Source organism: Falco biarmicus, chromosome 3, assembly GCF_023638135.1.
Source record: "Falco biarmicus isolate bFalBia1 chromosome 3, bFalBia1.pri, whole genome shotgun sequence".
NCBI lineage: Eukaryota > Metazoa > Chordata > Aves > Falconiformes > Falconidae > Falco > Falco biarmicus.
In genome coordinates this window covers 27849064-27864931 of record NC_079290.1, presented here as the reverse complement: position 1 = coordinate 27864931, position 15868 = coordinate 27849064, and the positions used below count along the sequence as shown (strand labels likewise).

The 15868-nt window shown below is 46.9% G+C and overlaps 2 protein-coding genes across 13 annotated transcripts in view; one reads left to right on the top strand and one right to left on the bottom strand.

The window, feature by feature from the left end:
• Nucleotides 1-3684, bottom strand: part of UBR5 (ubiquitin protein ligase E3 component n-recognin 5) — an 89352-nt gene extending 85668 nt beyond the window's left edge. For all 12 annotated transcript variants that reach the window (XM_056333688.1, XM_056333691.1, XM_056333690.1 and 9 more), the window contains exon 1: nt 3344-3684. In XM_056333688.1, coding sequence (XP_056189663.1) covers nt 3344-3405 — 62 coding nt within the window. In that variant the 5' untranslated portion in view covers nt 3406-3684. The remainder of the gene's footprint in view (nt 1-3343) is intronic.
• A 25-nt stretch (nt 3685-3709) lies between these two features.
• ATP6V1C1 (ATPase H+ transporting V1 subunit C1) overlaps nt 3710-15868 on the top strand; it is a 162819-nt gene continuing 150660 nt past the window's right edge. The window contains exon 1 of the mRNA XM_056333706.1: nt 3710-3725. The gene's annotated coding sequence lies outside the window, so the exon portion shown is untranslated. The remainder of the gene's footprint in view (nt 3726-15868) is intronic.

Genomic DNA, 15868 nt, shown 5'->3' with positions numbered 1-15868 from the left:
TGAAACATGCATGAAACAGGTGGATAATCAACGAAATACATCTAATACCCACTGCAAGAGAAGCTGGGCATCTCTTTTTCAAAGATTAAAGCCATTGATTATTTACATCCCAAATAGTTTATGGAACTGTTTCTCAAACTGCAAGCCATACCTAATTTTTCTCCCATTAAAACTTACCATATTCAGTTCACAGAGAACAAATTGCTTAGAAGAAAAATTCCAAGTTACCTACCTTCCTAATTACCAGAAAAAGCTTACCTACCATCAATTTCAAAAAATGAATCCTAATACAACTGCAAAACTAAACATAACCTTGTCCTCTACAAGCTTTGAGTGCAGCTAGCTTCCAGACATCTCAGTGAATACCATGAACAAGCCAACACTGCTTCAAATTATTTGAGAGAGGTCTAATAACTACCATCAAGGTACAGTATGAACTAGTGGTTTAGAAAACACTAGTTAAGAAGTACTTTCAGATGATGAGTAGGCATGCTCAGGAACCAACTATTTGCGGTTCTACAGTTACTTTTTCCTTTTTTTCTTTAAAGCTTTTTACCATTCTCCAAGTTGCTGCATGAATAAGAGGTATAACAAATTCCACAGAAAATCAAACTGTAAAACAGAATGACACAAACTGCACCAACCAAACCGAAAAAAACCTACTTCCTTGAATTCCCGAGACTGCTTAGGAACAGAGCAATACTTCAGAAGTATGCTTTCCAAACACATTTCACCCTCTTCACACATCTATGCTGATTATTAAAGCATAACTTATCACAAAAATATGAAACTGTCCTGTATTCTGAACACACAACGATTGCACCAAGACATCCCTCATGTTTAAAGATGAGATTATTCCTTACAGAACATGGATCCATTACTGAAAGAAATACTATCGATCACGTTCTACGTACGCTACATATGAAAGCATACAATGCAGAATTAGGGTCCCAAAATCGGAATTTGAGAAGGAATTGTCATTCAGAAGGCTGACAGAAAAAAAACCTAACTTGGGCTACTGAGCACTGTCTGCAACACAAATTCCAAAAAGCCTGTAAAGTGTGAGAAGGGAAAGAAACACCACAGAGAAATGAGATGTTCCAAGTTCCTAACTTCTATAAGCATGTATATGAGAATTTATTAACCTATCTAGATCATGATCTACATTGACAAAACAGTAATAAGCAGCAATGCTGCTGATAAAATTGAACTGGCGTTTCCAGCATATATGTGTGTGCTTCAACCCTATTTATGAATCATTCTGATTTCACTGCATTACAAGTTCTGATACACAGCTACCGCGTTTCTAGTAAAATTATATTTATGAAATAGAAATTTATGACTTGCAGCTCTGATCAAGGAGCCACTTGTTTTTTCAGAATAAGTCACAACTTAATAGCACTTGTGCAGCTCTCTCCATATATTAATTACACGTTATGAAGCTTCCCGTATCAAACAGAAGTTGTAAGAACTGCTTCTGTGGTAAGAAGGGAGAAAGGAAAAAAAAAAACCCCAACCTTAAAAAAAATTAGGAAGCGTTATGAAGACTGAAGGGACATTATATTTAACATCAGTAAGTCAACAAAACAGGTGATGATAAAGAAAAAATCAGATGAGCTCTCTCACTCCAAACAAAGTGTGATAATTACATGCTAAATGTTTTCTAAGGACCTATCAACATAAAAAAAAAAAAAAAAAAGAAAGAAAACCAAAAACCACTGGGGTCCTTTCAAGTTCAAAGTGCTAGATCTTACCCTAAATCAAAACAGTGCAATGAAGAAGCAGAACTCCTAGTACAGCATCACCTCTCAGTTTGACACTCTAAAGAGAGATGATGTATGCCAAACTTGAACGTATTACTGTGGAGAAAGCCACTCAATCCCTTAGGAACTGGTAGGCCTCCTAGGAAACAGGAACCTGTTGTAAAATGTATTATCAGCTTAATGGGGGGGGGGGGGACGGGACGGACGGACACTCCACACTAACACAGTTCAGGTTTCAGACCTATTTTATCATTAGGAGTTTCTTTTCCCTGTTTAAGGGCACAGATGATGTAGTTTGGCAGAAATGTTATCTTTACAATGACCTATTTTCCTCATCATAAGTCCTGAAACCTCAGCTGTGTTTTAACAGAGGCATCTCAGCAAAGACTGGTCTAGGAAAAGTGATGGAACTACAAGTAGTGAAGCGAGCTGGACCCTCACCTATTCTAAAACCTGGTAAGATCAAAACCAGAACAATCTAACTAAGCACCCATACTTTTGAAGGTTTATAAATACTATTTATAAAAATCAAGTAGTATTTTGTCTGTAGTGTAAAAAATAATAATGTAGGTTTCTATCCAGTGACGATTAAAGATCTTGATTTATTCACACATAAATCTCTAAGAAATTAAAAACAAGGAGGTACACATTTCTTAAGAATTTCCATATAAAAGAGCGCGAGTGAAATTGACAAGCTGTAAGGCGTACCATTATTAATTGCTACAGAAGACACAGGTGACAGCCACAGAGAGCGCCGTCACGCACGCGTCAAGCAGCGAAGAAAATTCGGGTCGGGGGTTGATTTTCCCCCAAGCATTCCACTTTCTCCCCAGCCCGCAGTGCCTCCCCCCCAGCCCAACACAAACTTGGCCGCCAGGTCACCAAGCAGGCGGCACAGCTGCCCCGGCTGTCACTCCCGCCCCGGCCCAGCCGCGCGGAACCGGCGGCCCGGAGACGGGCCCCGCCGGGGTCCGGCAGCAGGCGGGCGCGGCGGGGCGCACCGGCGGTACGTGCGCCGGTAACACCCCGCGCAGCGCTCCTTTATCCTCGCTCCCGTCATTCCCTCACACGCACCGCGATCCCCCATCCGCATTGTCTGCCTCGCTCCATCTCTGATTAATATGGACACGTTTCTCGCTCCTCCTCGTCCCCGGCCGGGGATCCTCGGGAGCCCACTTCCTCCGCCAGGCGCCGGGACTCCCCCGGCAGGCCGCAGTCCCCGCGGGGCCGCGCAGGGGCGGCGGGCCCGCGGCGAAGGTCACGGTCCCCCACCCCCGCGCCCTCGGGGGCCAAAGTTTACGGCGGCGGCTGCCCGGAGGGGCCGGCTGCGTGCGGCGCGGCCCGCACCGCTCCTCGACGCCGGCCTCTGCCGGGGGAAAGCGCCGGGGCCCTGCGGCGCGGCGGCCAGGGTGCTGGCGGCGGGGGGGGGGTGCCGGAACGTCCCCGGCGGCCGGTACTGCCCGCTCCCCCGGGGCGCCCCCACCGCGCCGCGCTCCGGCCGCTCCCCTCACCCACAGGGGGCCGAGCCCCGGCGGGCCGGCCCCTCCCCTCCGCCCCCCGCCGCACGGCCTGCCCCTCACCGGTCATTGAGCTGGTCCTCGGTGCCCGGCAGCGGGTGCACCACGAAGTGGATCGAGGTCATGTTCCACGCCGCCGCTCAGCCCCCCCCGGCGAAGGGAGGCGGGCGGGCGGGGGCCGGGCACACAATGGGGGCGGGGGGGCGGCGGGGGAGGGGGCGCGCGGCCTCCGTCCCTCCCCCGGGGCCGCTCAGGGCCACCGGCGGAGCTCTCGGCTGGCCCGCCGCGGCGCGCGGCGCGAGGAAGCAGGAACCCGCCGCAACGGCGCCGGCAGGAGGCTCAGCCCGCGCCGCACTCACGCACGCGCCGCCATCTTAACTTCCAGCGGGCCCTTCTCCCTCCCTCCGTGCGCCGCGCCGGGGAGGGCGGGGCGGCGGCGCGCGGCCGCGGTGTAAGCTTTGCGCTGACTGGCGCGCGCGCCGCCGCGCGGCGCCTCTTCACTAAGCGCGCCGCCGATTGGTCAGGGAGGCCTGGCGGAACGCGGTGACGTCATGCGCGAGCGGCGTAAAAGGCCACGTGCCCGGAGAGTGACGCCTTGTCGGGCGGGGGCGGGGCGGTTCGGGCGCGGGGCTCCCTGAGGCAGCGGAGGGAGCCGTTCACTTCCCTGGCGGCCGAGCTCGGCGGAAGCGTGGCGGCACCGTTTCCCCTCCCGTCAGCCGGGCTCTGAGGGGGCTGGCCCGGCACGGCACGGCCCAGCGCCGCTTTCCCGGGCACAGGCCGCAGCGCCGCGGCCTTGCTGAGCGCCTCCCCGGCACCCGCGGGGGCTGCGCGCGCCGGGCCGTGCCCCGTGAGCGGCGCGTGGCTCGGCTCGCTGCCCGGCGCCCTGCGGGGGGGGCACGGCCGGTGGGGGGAGGGGGGTGTGTGTGGCCGCCCCTGCCCGCGGGGCTGTTCCGCGGCGGGGGGGGTGTGCGACAGGGCTCTCCCCGCCGCCGCACGGTACTGCAAAGCTGCTGCCCTGTACCGACTCGCTAAAGCCGGCTGCTCGCTTTGTGGTTCCTACTTACGAGTAGCGCCGCTTCCCCCCCCAACAGCCGGAGTTTCCCACCCTTTCCCTGCGAGGCGGGTGGTGGATCGCGGTAAAAACTTCGTTCCCGAGCCAGTGAAGTACTCGATGGCGCTCTGGCTGCGCACCCTCCCTCTGGACAGGGTTCAACTCGAGCGTTCCAGGAGGGTGCACCTTGCAAATGGAGTTGTTTTTAACAAATCAACATCTCGATTTGCTGAAAGTTGTGTAACAAAGTCAACAAAACAGCTATTAGTTTCTCTAGAAACTAACACCTTAGCCGGGATTCTACCAAGCTTTGATTTTTTATTTTTTTTTTACTAGGGTTTGCAGCCTGCTCTTGCTTGTTTTCAGGAAATCAGAAATTTAGAAAACGGTCTTGTAATTTTTCAGTATGTGAGGAACACTAGCAATCACATCATAATGGTATAAAAAAAAATCTAGAACCTATTTCTGTAAGTTAAATTTATTTTCTGAGATTTAATTTATAGAAGTCATAGTTTGTTCCTCCACTACCAAATCTAAGGAATTTTGCAACTTGCTCATCTTCTATTCCTCTTTCTTCCCTGGCTCCTTCTCCACTACAGCTGAAAGGAGCTAATTCAAGAATTAGCTGATGTAGCTTCTTGCAGCCAAAAGATCTGGGGGTGTGTATTTTTTTAAGTGCAACTATCATTAACAGGAAATGCAATAAAGAGAAGAAATACTCAGTTGATGTGTTCTAGATTTCTCATTCTCACTGTTTCCCCAAATGTTCTGTTATCAAGTGACAGTGATATTCAAGTGGATTCAAAAGCACAAATAAGTAATTTAGCTTATCCTAGAAGGAAAATCCCAATAGTTTTCTGGAAATACACAAGACATGGAGAAGGACTGGTTCTGTTTGATAGTGAGTCAGTGCAGTAGCTGTGCTTTTAACAATGTGTAGATCCATGATGGACCCTTTTTTTTCCTCTTAGGACAGAGCTAAGTCTTTGGAGTATTTAGGTCTGCATTTGATTGTCCCAAAATTTGTTAGTTTTCTCCTGCTTTGTCTGTGGGTTTTGTTGTTTTGCTTTTTTTTTTTTTTTTTTTAATATCAGTCTTCATGCTTTTCCTGAAAACATTTGTGGTGTTTATTGCAATAAGAGATTTTTCTAAGCTGTCTTGACCTCAGTCATCTTATCAGAATCACTAGTGTGTTTTGATAATCACCTGAAAAACCATGCACCTCAATTTTACTGTTGTTTCCCAGACAAAAAATTAGTGTTTGCCTTTGACAGTCATTCCTCTTTTCCATTGAACTGTAGGAGGATGGGCCACATGAACTCCTGCAGTAGGTCTTGTTGCATCCCTGGGAATGCTTTCAAGAATTTTTGGTAGGGTTTGGGAAGCTCCAGATATTTGTTTGCTCTTGGGATCAAGATCTAGTCCTCCAAAGTGTTTACATTTCCAAATAACAGACTTGTTCAGTGGAGTTCTCTTAGGGGCCAGGCATAAGGAAGGGTTTTCTATTACTCTCTTCCTTCTGCCCTTCACGTGCAAGCTTTAGAGGTTAATGGGTTATGGAAACCTGTTGGATAAAAGACAGGAAAAGAGCTGGAAAAGCCCAAAGAGGGCTCATGTCTGTTAGGGCTCAGCATTCTGCTGCTGGCATTTCCGAGTAATCCTTTTCTGTAGCTTTATTTACATTATGACTGAACCCCAGTTTTAGCCATTGCCTATGGCTGTGTCAATGCAAACACTCAGCATAAGCAAAAAAGAAAAAAAAAATGGATTCCACTGGAACTTGCACTTGCAGCCAGAATAAACTTAAGTAGTGCGAATGTCAGCTTTTGTTCGCACAAAGAGTTTATGCTGCTGTCTAGAATGGCAGGTAATCCTAAGTGTAGATGAGAGGGCAAAAACCCAAGCTGACGATATTGTTAATCTGACAGGTGTTTGTAGCACGGTGGAAGTTCCAGCATGCTGTCGGAAGCACCCACACTTCTCGAACAAGAATGCAAGGCTGCATCTTACCGGTTGACTTTTGGAGTACCAGTAAGTGGTAACGCATCGAATGCCTGCGTTGTCCGCTCATGAAGGTAACAGAGTTTGATGGTCCTTTCATTACCTGAACTGACTCCAAATAGAATTGCTTGCTCATAGTAGAACCTCTCGTTCTTACACCCCCTGTTTTTTAAGAACTTAAAAATAAAACTTTTCCTAAGTTTTGTAGATTGACTAAGCCTGTTGGATGACAACATCCAATACCGAAATGGTATTTAAAAATCCATATTTACCAAGTCATGAAAAAAATCAAGAACTGAACTAGATTTTTGTTCTTTACAAAATATATCTTAAAGACAGGACTTCTGTCTTGGCCTAAGAAATTTACTTCCCTGTGTTGCACAGCTCCTCGGTGTATAGATGGTGCTATTTTCAGGCCTAGTGATAAAGCAGCAGCTTCCTTATGAAGGTGCAGCTATAAATACACCAACACCCAACTAGCCAAACAAGTTCCTTGCTGGTATACTTGTCTGTGCGAGAGTTTTTGCCAGCTTGGAAATACCATATAAAATAACTGCTGTGGGATCATTGCTGTTGTGTCTGAAATTAAGTTGTGATGAGAGTCAGCATTTCCTGAAGTTTTCAGACTGGTAGAAGCGCATGGGTTGGAAGGAACCTCTGGAGGGCATCTCCTCCAGCCTCCTGCTCCACAAATGGCCAGTTCAGTAGACCAGGTACTTTCCCATCAGAAACAGCTTCTGAATCACATGCACCAGGACAGACTTACTCCTGACTGCTCGCTAAACTCCCTGGGCAGCTGCAGGCCTGGTGCTTTGCACAGAAGACTTAGTCCCCAAAGGGATGGGAGGGTTAAAGTAGGTGGACTATAAGGGACTTTGCTCTGTAAACAGTGCAAGCAGATGCTGGCAGGTGCAGCGGGGCCTGTGGCTGATGGGGCATGCTGAAGTCAGGGAGGAGGCCCTGAGCAGGAGTAAAGGCTTCAGGCAGCTAAGAAGAGCCCCAGTATGTGCTTTCCAGGCTGTTAACTCCAGATGTCGACAGAGATGACATAAAGCTGGCAGCAGAAGATTGTATTTTGCTGTGGAAGAAATGAGGCCAGCATTCCTGGAAATGTCAACAAGAATGTTGTGCACAAAACTGCAGCTTCTAGATTATTCCCAAGGCTGCACAGAAGTTCCTATAGCAAGCAACAAAGTACGTTGCAAAGGAAGAAATTTTGTTTCCAGCACCTTGTGCCACAAACTCAAGCCAAGTTCCTTGGCTGCCTCTTGCTCTCCCTCTGTCTAGGTGCAGCGTAAGAGCAGTTTGGGGCTGGGAACGTCAGGTTTCTAAACCACAGTGGTGTGTTTTGCAACTCAAGTACCTGCATAGTTTGCAAGTTAATACTAGAAATCAGTTCCAGCTGAGGAGGGCTGTGCTGCCAGCCATTTGCTTTCTGCTGTCCTGGGCTATGTTTTGTCATGCTCATCTCCCACATTGTCATAGCCTGATTTTTTTTTTAATGCATTGCTTATTTATGACAGCTGAAACTTCATCTTGATAACAGGTATTAAGTGTTTATAATCCTTTATTTTCTAACTTGCACCTGGCTGTCAAGTGAAGAGGTTGCTGTAATAGAAAAATAATTTGTCTTGTGTGTGAAATGATTATGGTCTTTAAGAAGTATAGTTTAAGGACACAAAAGAGCAGGGAGCTTAATAAGGTTCAGAACTGATGAAAACTTGTTTCCCATGGATTTTTTTCTTGCAGTGGGTTCTTTGGTGTCTAGTGGTGCACCATTTCTGTCTGCCCTATGGATTCTCCAGCAACTAAAAAAGGTTGAGCTCTGCTGCAGTCTTTCCCTTAGGTGCAGTACTAATCAGTTCTCCTGCCTCCTTTCTGATGCTCGGGTCAATTAAGCTAACAGATCTCTGAGACCAGAACCTTGTGTCAAAATGTGGCCCAAAGAGACTCAAATGTTCAGAAGTTAATATGGTAAGCTAGACACTGACACACAGCCTGCTGATACAACACTCGCTACCGCACACGGACTGAAATACACCTGTTTAAAATAAGGCAGTACTGCAGGTGAAGGACTCCTGGGCTAGAAATGAGGATTCTGCGTCTGTTTCTCCTTTCTTTAGTGTGAAGTCAGGGTACTTGCTTCTCTTTAGGGGACTTGGCACAGTTATGTCTGGGACCAAGGTGAGATCTCTGCCAAGTACTCAGTGGAGTTTGTACATCTACCAGTATCTGGCAGACTGAGGTTTTGTTTTGATAGATCCCTCACTTGACATTGCTCCTCACCTTACTTGCATCCTTCTCCAGCTCCCACAGAGACACTTCTGAACACCTCTTCCTTCTGACTAGGCATTCAGGACATCTCTTCTTGTCCAGGCCCAACCACAAAGTTTACGCAATGGCTTTTGTATGTGTAGACCAGACCTGTCTGCTGACAAATGCAGCTGGGTGCCACAGGAGGAGCTCAGCAGGCATCCTGGGCATGGTGCAGGAGCTGAACATCTTGGGAACAGAGGCTGTGGACAGCCGCTTTGTGCGACTGTCCCTGGAAGGCAGCACGGGCAGAGCTCATATGGACAGTGTACGTCATGGGTCTATCTCTGAGGCTTTGTGTTGGCTGTGTCACCTGGGCAGGTGCCCCTGTGCAGGCAGCTGAAAGGCAGCGTGGTGCTCATTTACATCAGAGTGGCTTCTGTAAGCTTATGGTAGGGAAAGACAGAATTTGTTTGAACTTCAGCAACCTAAAAGGTGGGCATGTGACCCTAGCAGGTCATCTGGGTTCCCTGTGGATTGCCTTCTCCTGCTCATGTGACTGCAGGCTGCCAAGGGAGTCTGGATGATTAACTGGGACAGAAAAGGGGTTTTATTTCCCTGTTAGTTCCATTTGATTGGTTTAGTTACTCTTGCCTTAACCGTATTTACCTTCAAAGGTGGCAGTTTCAAAAAAAAATCACCTGTATAAATTGTGAGGGTGAACTGCATTCCCAGCAATACTTCTGTATGGCCTTGATTCATGTACTGCTTCTGAAATCGTTGCAGAGTAAATTTGTTTCTGACAGGGAAAGAAGTGGAGACCTTCCAGGGCAAAAGCAAATGAATTGTTCCATGGACTCCGATGGGACCAAGATTTACCTTTCGGTGTAGTAGCCTACTTTATAGCTGCTATTCCTCTGCCATTAAATAGCCACCTGTCGTGGACGGATATTTATAATATAGAAAGAAATAGTAGGTAGTTGTTGCATTTGTGTTTAATTCCGCTCGAAAAATTGTTGAAATTTTAAAAGTTGAAGAGGAGCCAACTGTAACATAAAGCAATGGGTGCTGAGTGCCCAAGAATCTGCAGTGCTGCAATTTGAGGGGATTTGTGTTGGCCAGCTCTAGGTGTGCCTCACAGACTGAACATCCACAGCTTCCCGCTCTTTGGGAGCACAGGTTTCCATTTGGTTTCACCAAAAGGAGGCGAGGTTGTGTGGTCTCAGGCTGCTCTGCAACGTGACCTGGAGGGTGGTGAGAGGGAGACGAGTTTTGAGCCCAAACTGCCGATTTAAATGACAACCTAGGCACACAGAGAGAAAACTGAGCTGCCCATGAGACAGCTCTGAAGCAGCTTCCATTTACAGCTGGCATTTTAAGCAAACCAGAGGCTGTGTCATTTGAGAAGTGCTGTTCAGGAGAAATTTGGCCTGTGCAGAATGAGTGTACGCAGAGGCTGCAAATTCACCATCTCTTCTAAAACAGCTATTCCACATTTCAGCAGCCAGAGGCTCCTGCCATGGGCAAGCAGGCATGGTTTCAAACACAGCTCCCTGCGAGTGAAAGCATTCTCATCTCTTGGACCACCCCATTCCCTTTAAATAATGGACTTTGCTTTCAGGAAAGATCTCACCATTCTGCTAAAAAACTTACGAGATTTTTTTTCTTCTTTTTTTTTCCCTCCTTAAATCACTGAGGACATTTACATACAACAGAACAGCCGTTCTTTAACTGTTCCTCCATGTCATTGTAGTGTATTCCCAAGCTGAGAACATAATTGCAGCAGGTCATCACAACCAGTCACAGAAGAGATACAATGTCAAAAAAAATAGATGTTGACTTCATGCAAGAAGAGGCAGCTCTAACAGATGGGAGTCCCATGAAAGAAAGTTTTAGGAATTTTATGCTGCTGGAGATTCAGTGCTGAAAAGGAAAAAAGTAAAAAGAAAAGTGCAGTGGGGGCAGTGGTCAGTAGGAGATGCAGTACACAGAGACCTGTGTTGGGAACTGTTTTGCCAGTTCACATTTAGCTTCAGTGAAACTAATGGAGGAAAGAAAATATGAATAAATAGTTTGGAATGTTTTTTTTTCCAGTGCTTTGTAAGAGGAAAGGGACTTTGATGGATGAACATTTTATTGTGAGTAACAGCAGTTACAGCACTTGTCTGTTGTATGTGTTGGTGCATGTATTTATATAGATAGGTAGGTAGTTTACGTGCAACTGCAGGCAGATTTGCAAATACAGAATTACTGGCTACTAACTGAACTTACAGGTAGTTCCACTTGCAATGAATGTTGCCTACTGCTACAAACCGAGGTGAACTGCGGTGTTTGTAAATTTATCAGCCTTTAATTATTCGGGCTGAATGTTTAATGCGGCGTATCTGCCTTTGTCTAATTTTTAACAGAAGTATCAAGCAAAAGGTTTAGCTATTACAAAAGGTGATGATAGAAAAAGATGGCCTTTAATCATATTTGAAACATTTTATTGAAAACTGTCATGCCACTAGAGTCTGAAGGAGGGCAGTCGGTGTATGATCACTTGCAGGAAACGCCAACGTTCACCTGAATTTGGGTTATGAGCACTGGGCAAAATTAAAACTGAATTAAACATGCCAGGTAGAAACTTGTTAGCATTTGACAGGTCTGTTCGCTCAAGATTACATACCTACACTTGTTCTTTTCCCCATACAGCTTGTACAAGCTACCTAGACCCAGCTAGATTTGCCTGAAGGTTTCCCTTATGCGGTGCCTTCCAGCTGACAGAGGAGGGGGCAATGAGCCCTTCTTCTGCCCCTTGGCTACTCCTCTGCACAGAGCGCCTGCTGGGCACAAGTGGGAGATGTCTCCTCTGTCACCTAGCTTTTGGGACTGCAAAGTCAAGAGCAAAAGTGCATTGTTTTGGGATGCCCCATCTAGAAATGCTGTAAATTTTTGATGCAGAAATTACAGGTCTCTGCCTGAGGAATGTACTGAAGTTTACAGTATGTAAGGCACTGGGGTGGGAGTTCAGATAGGCTTCAGTCATAACGACAGGTGAGTTTACTGTTAAATGCGTATCTTATCCGTTTGGCTTCCTATTTCCTATGATTTATTCTGCTGCTCTGATAAACTATGATTTAAAACACGCTGACATGCCAGTTCAAGCTAATAGCCCCTTCTCCTACACTGAAACACATCACAGCAAGTGGAAGATGCTGTGCTTTATATCTGTCTCCCAGGATGAGGGAGAGAAGAGCTGAGGGCTGTGGGGCTCAGCCCGCAAAGACCGACATGACACACTGTCAGCTGAACTTGCGGTGGGAATCAGGTCCAGACAAGAGATCCCTGAATTTAGGTGTCTTATCGCCCACTTCAGTCAGTGGAGGCTTAGTTATGGTAATCAGTGGAGATGGGGCGTGATTCAGCTGATGAAATGTAGGTGTCTGTCCTCTGGTGAGCTGAATCCCTCATTGCAGTGGGAGGTGGGACACTGAGCTCATGCTGGCGTGTCGACACCCCTGGGTACAGTCTCCAGCTGCTGGCATTGTGTCTCCAGTTTAACGAGAGGGGCTGGCTGGACCCCCCTCGCAAAGGCTGGAGCTGCTGAGCCCACCGACTGCTCTCAGCCTGTGTAGGGCATGCTTCAGCCCCGCTGTGCGGGGTGGCTGGGCACATCAGACCTTATTTAGGGTAGTCAAAATGGCACCGGGAAAGAACACCCAAGGCTCTGCAATAAAGAAACAACATCAATCTGTTAAAATTATTTTTACAACCTCAATTGACGAGTTCAGACAAATAGACTTAACCGAGCCTTCTCAGTATATGAAATGTTAATATCTACCACTTATTTTTTCAAGCTATGTTTTAGATTTTGTTTTCGACACAAAAGAGTCATTTAAAATTATGCAAATGAGCTGCCAAACGCAAGGCATTATGCAGATTTGTGGAGGCAGGCAGCAGAGTGTTAACCCTTGGTGCTGCAGCTTGCTGCGGAGGGAGCGCTGCCACAGCAGCTCCGTGGGAATTCCTTTCAGCCCTTGCACTCTTTAATTGCAATGCTCCTACGGCAGGGCCCGAGGTGTGAGGCTAACCCTCCTGCACACACCCCATTACCAAATGGGTTTAAGTTGACAGTGGAGGTGTATTTGCTGCGGTGTTCACCTCACTGTCCTGCCCGGCATCTCAGAAAAGACAAGCATCGTGGCTGTCATCCGCTGTTTCATACAGGTTGTTTGCAGATTACTTGAAGTAACTGTCATGGGAGAAATATCGAATTGCTTTTCAAATGTCAGCAGTGTGGTAACACTTTAAAAACAATTGAGATTGTCAGCTAGAAGTCCTCCTAGCTTGCTGGGCTGGCTGGTGAACACAAGGTACGGTAGCAGCCTTGACTTTCTGGAGAGAAAGGCTATTAAAAGAGCTCCATGTTGTGCTGATTTGTGGGTTCAATAGCTCATTATCCCATCCAGCTATAAAGGTGGTGGGAATAACTCTCATCCAGGAACAGATGGGTTTTGATAGAAATCCAAGGCCTGATCTGCTCTGGAAGTTTGCCCTGATCTCTGCAGCCGATGCCAACAGCTGACATAGCCACATCAGTGCAAGCACTAGTGCTGAGCAAGAAATCCCATGGGTTATGGCAGGGCAGTATGGCAAATGGCAGGAGCTGGCAAATCCCCAGCTCACACAAGGGTGTAAGAGCAGCTAATCTCTGATGGAGGTGCCTGATGCTGAGTTAAAATAGTCTTGGTGGCAGCCAAGCCTGGAGAGGGAGAGAGTTCATGTAGGGTGGTTTTGGAAGGGCTGGGTTTGTGCCTCAGGTGGGATGCCAAGCCCCGTGAATACGGGGTTTGTTCAGCATCAGCAGGGACAGATCCTGCTGAGGGCAGGAAGGAGTCTGGCTGCAGCACAGGGGGACTCGGTTCCACATTTCCTCCTGCACTTCAGTTGCTCATGGTTCTCTCTAAGAGAGCTCGCAGAACAGCAAGGTGCCAAGGAAAACACCAAGGCACTTGGCATTCACATTCCAGTTGCTAAATGAGGGGAGGGGAGTCATTTTTTCCCCTCTGCTATCTTTGAAGATATGTGTGTTTGTGTAGTGGATGACTTCAGTAACAAATAATGCTCTAGGAGATTGGGATAATCTGGGTTTCTCTCCTGCATCCCCTTATACCCAAACTCTTTTGAGTTTGCTCCGCTTACCAAATTGCTCCCTCGCTTCCTTTCTAGTTAAGGGTGTCATTTCAAGCTGACTGAGCCAGTACAAAATACTGAATAAACACTGCAGTGTGTTCAAACCTGGATGCTATCAGTGAATTTACAGACTTAAAACCTATGGCCAATTTTAAACTGGATACACATGCATGCGCACGAAGGTTAGCACAGTTTAGCTACTTTGGTTTTGCTTGTTTTTAAGAGCATTTTTGGCTCAAAAATGTGATGTCTGTCATGTATTTGGAAAGAGTTGTCCAAAGCACATGATCAACATCTGTTGGTTTCGGATACGCCAGAGGAGCTTAGCAAGCCTAATAGATGCAGAGATCAGAGAAGCCATTGCTCCTGTGTATTCGTTTTTTAAAGATGGAATTGGAGTTTTCTTATTGCTCAGCAATTTGAGCAATGAGCTGGTGATTTGATTAGTGAAAAAAAAGCAAGAAACCCACCTACATTTGTTCAGGTCTCTGTTAGTTTTGGAGGGAGTAGCTAAAAAGGATATAAATCAGACACTGCTGCTGTACTGCACTTGCCTTGCCAGCTTAAAAGAACTAAACTAGTTTAAATAGGCAGAAGTACTGTTTTATAATGGCCCACATCCCAAAACAAATCTAAGCACAAAGACCATGGAAGGAAGTTGCTAGGAAACCTCTGCAGTGTGCTGGAGAAGTTTTGCAGCGCAGGCACCTGTAAGAGAGTCATCACCACCTGCCAGCCTGAGCATTTCCCAAAAACTGTGGTACTAAATGGTAGTTCACATTCATTTCCATAAATGAAGTATCAGGAAATGCCTCACAGCTCATTTGAAATCAGTGCAGCTTCAGGGGACTGTAAGTCATTCCCAGAACCATTCCTGAAGATGCGACACCAAGGTCCTGTCCGCACTAGCCATGAAGCCCTGACTTCTGTGTTATGCAAGGTCTGGCCAGGCTGCTTTGCTAGCACGTGCCTGCGGTCACCTTAATTAGGTTCTTAGCAAAGATCTTTGCTTCCGTGGGCTCTAACCTTGCCCATGCTGAGATTTCAGTAAGGTAACTAGATTTCAATAAGGTAACTTTAAGTAAGATTAACCCTCTGGAGGCAGGGTCACCGAGTCTCATCTCTTTTGCACTTAGAGGGTGGGTTTTGCCAGCAGATTTTGTGCGGGCATGCTGCCACGCAGGTAGTTTTTCTGCATGGGGATGTTCCAGAAAGTGAATCAAACGAAAATGTTAAAGCTGCAGGTCCACAATGTCAACATGCACACATTAAAGCCCCCATTTCTGTACCAAGTAGTCATAATTATGACATTTGAATTCTCTTAACACTCATTTCTTTCCTATGGCTACTTCATAGCTGAACGCATCCATTTAAACCTGTTTCTATGAGGAAACTGGTAGCTGAAAGGTTGGGGAATTGTCAAGGACACATTTTTCATTCATCGCGAAGTCATCTGTCAGTGCAGCTCGTGACTGGGATAAGAGAGATGAAGGCATCAGGTATTGCTGGGATTACTTGTCTGTACACTGCCTCAGTAGCTTTTCCCAAAAATGGGTGATGTGGGGCATGGTGGTGGAGTGGTGGCTGCCGTGGGCACGATGAGCAGAGCAAGCTGGCCATGGTTTAAGAGTCTTCATGAAATTCCCTATGTGTGGCAAGCCCCTGATGGTGCAGCACTGGCACATTCCTGCCTGCCACCACCACTCCTTGCTATGTCATAAAAGCCTGCCCAGCACGTGCCCCACTCCCCCCTGCCCACCAGTCAAGATGACCCGTCATGGCTAAAAGCCATTAGCACTCAGAAGGTGGACCCTGGGATCTCCACCCCTCCAAAGATAAGCCATAAGGAGAAACCAGGAATGCATATTAAGCCTGAGGATGCTCCTTTGAAGAAAGATTTGTTTTAAAACAGAGGGGTTTGTTACATGGTAAAGGAGGCATTCAGGAGATGCAACGCTGATATGCGATGCTGATGTGTGAAATGTGGCTGTTACAGGATTTTCCATTCTGGTTTATCTAGTCCCTTGACACATAAAAAAAGGAAAGATCCAGATCTTCAGTTTAACTTGAAAAAAAGCTCTTAGGAAATCCTTTTTTACACAGCATAT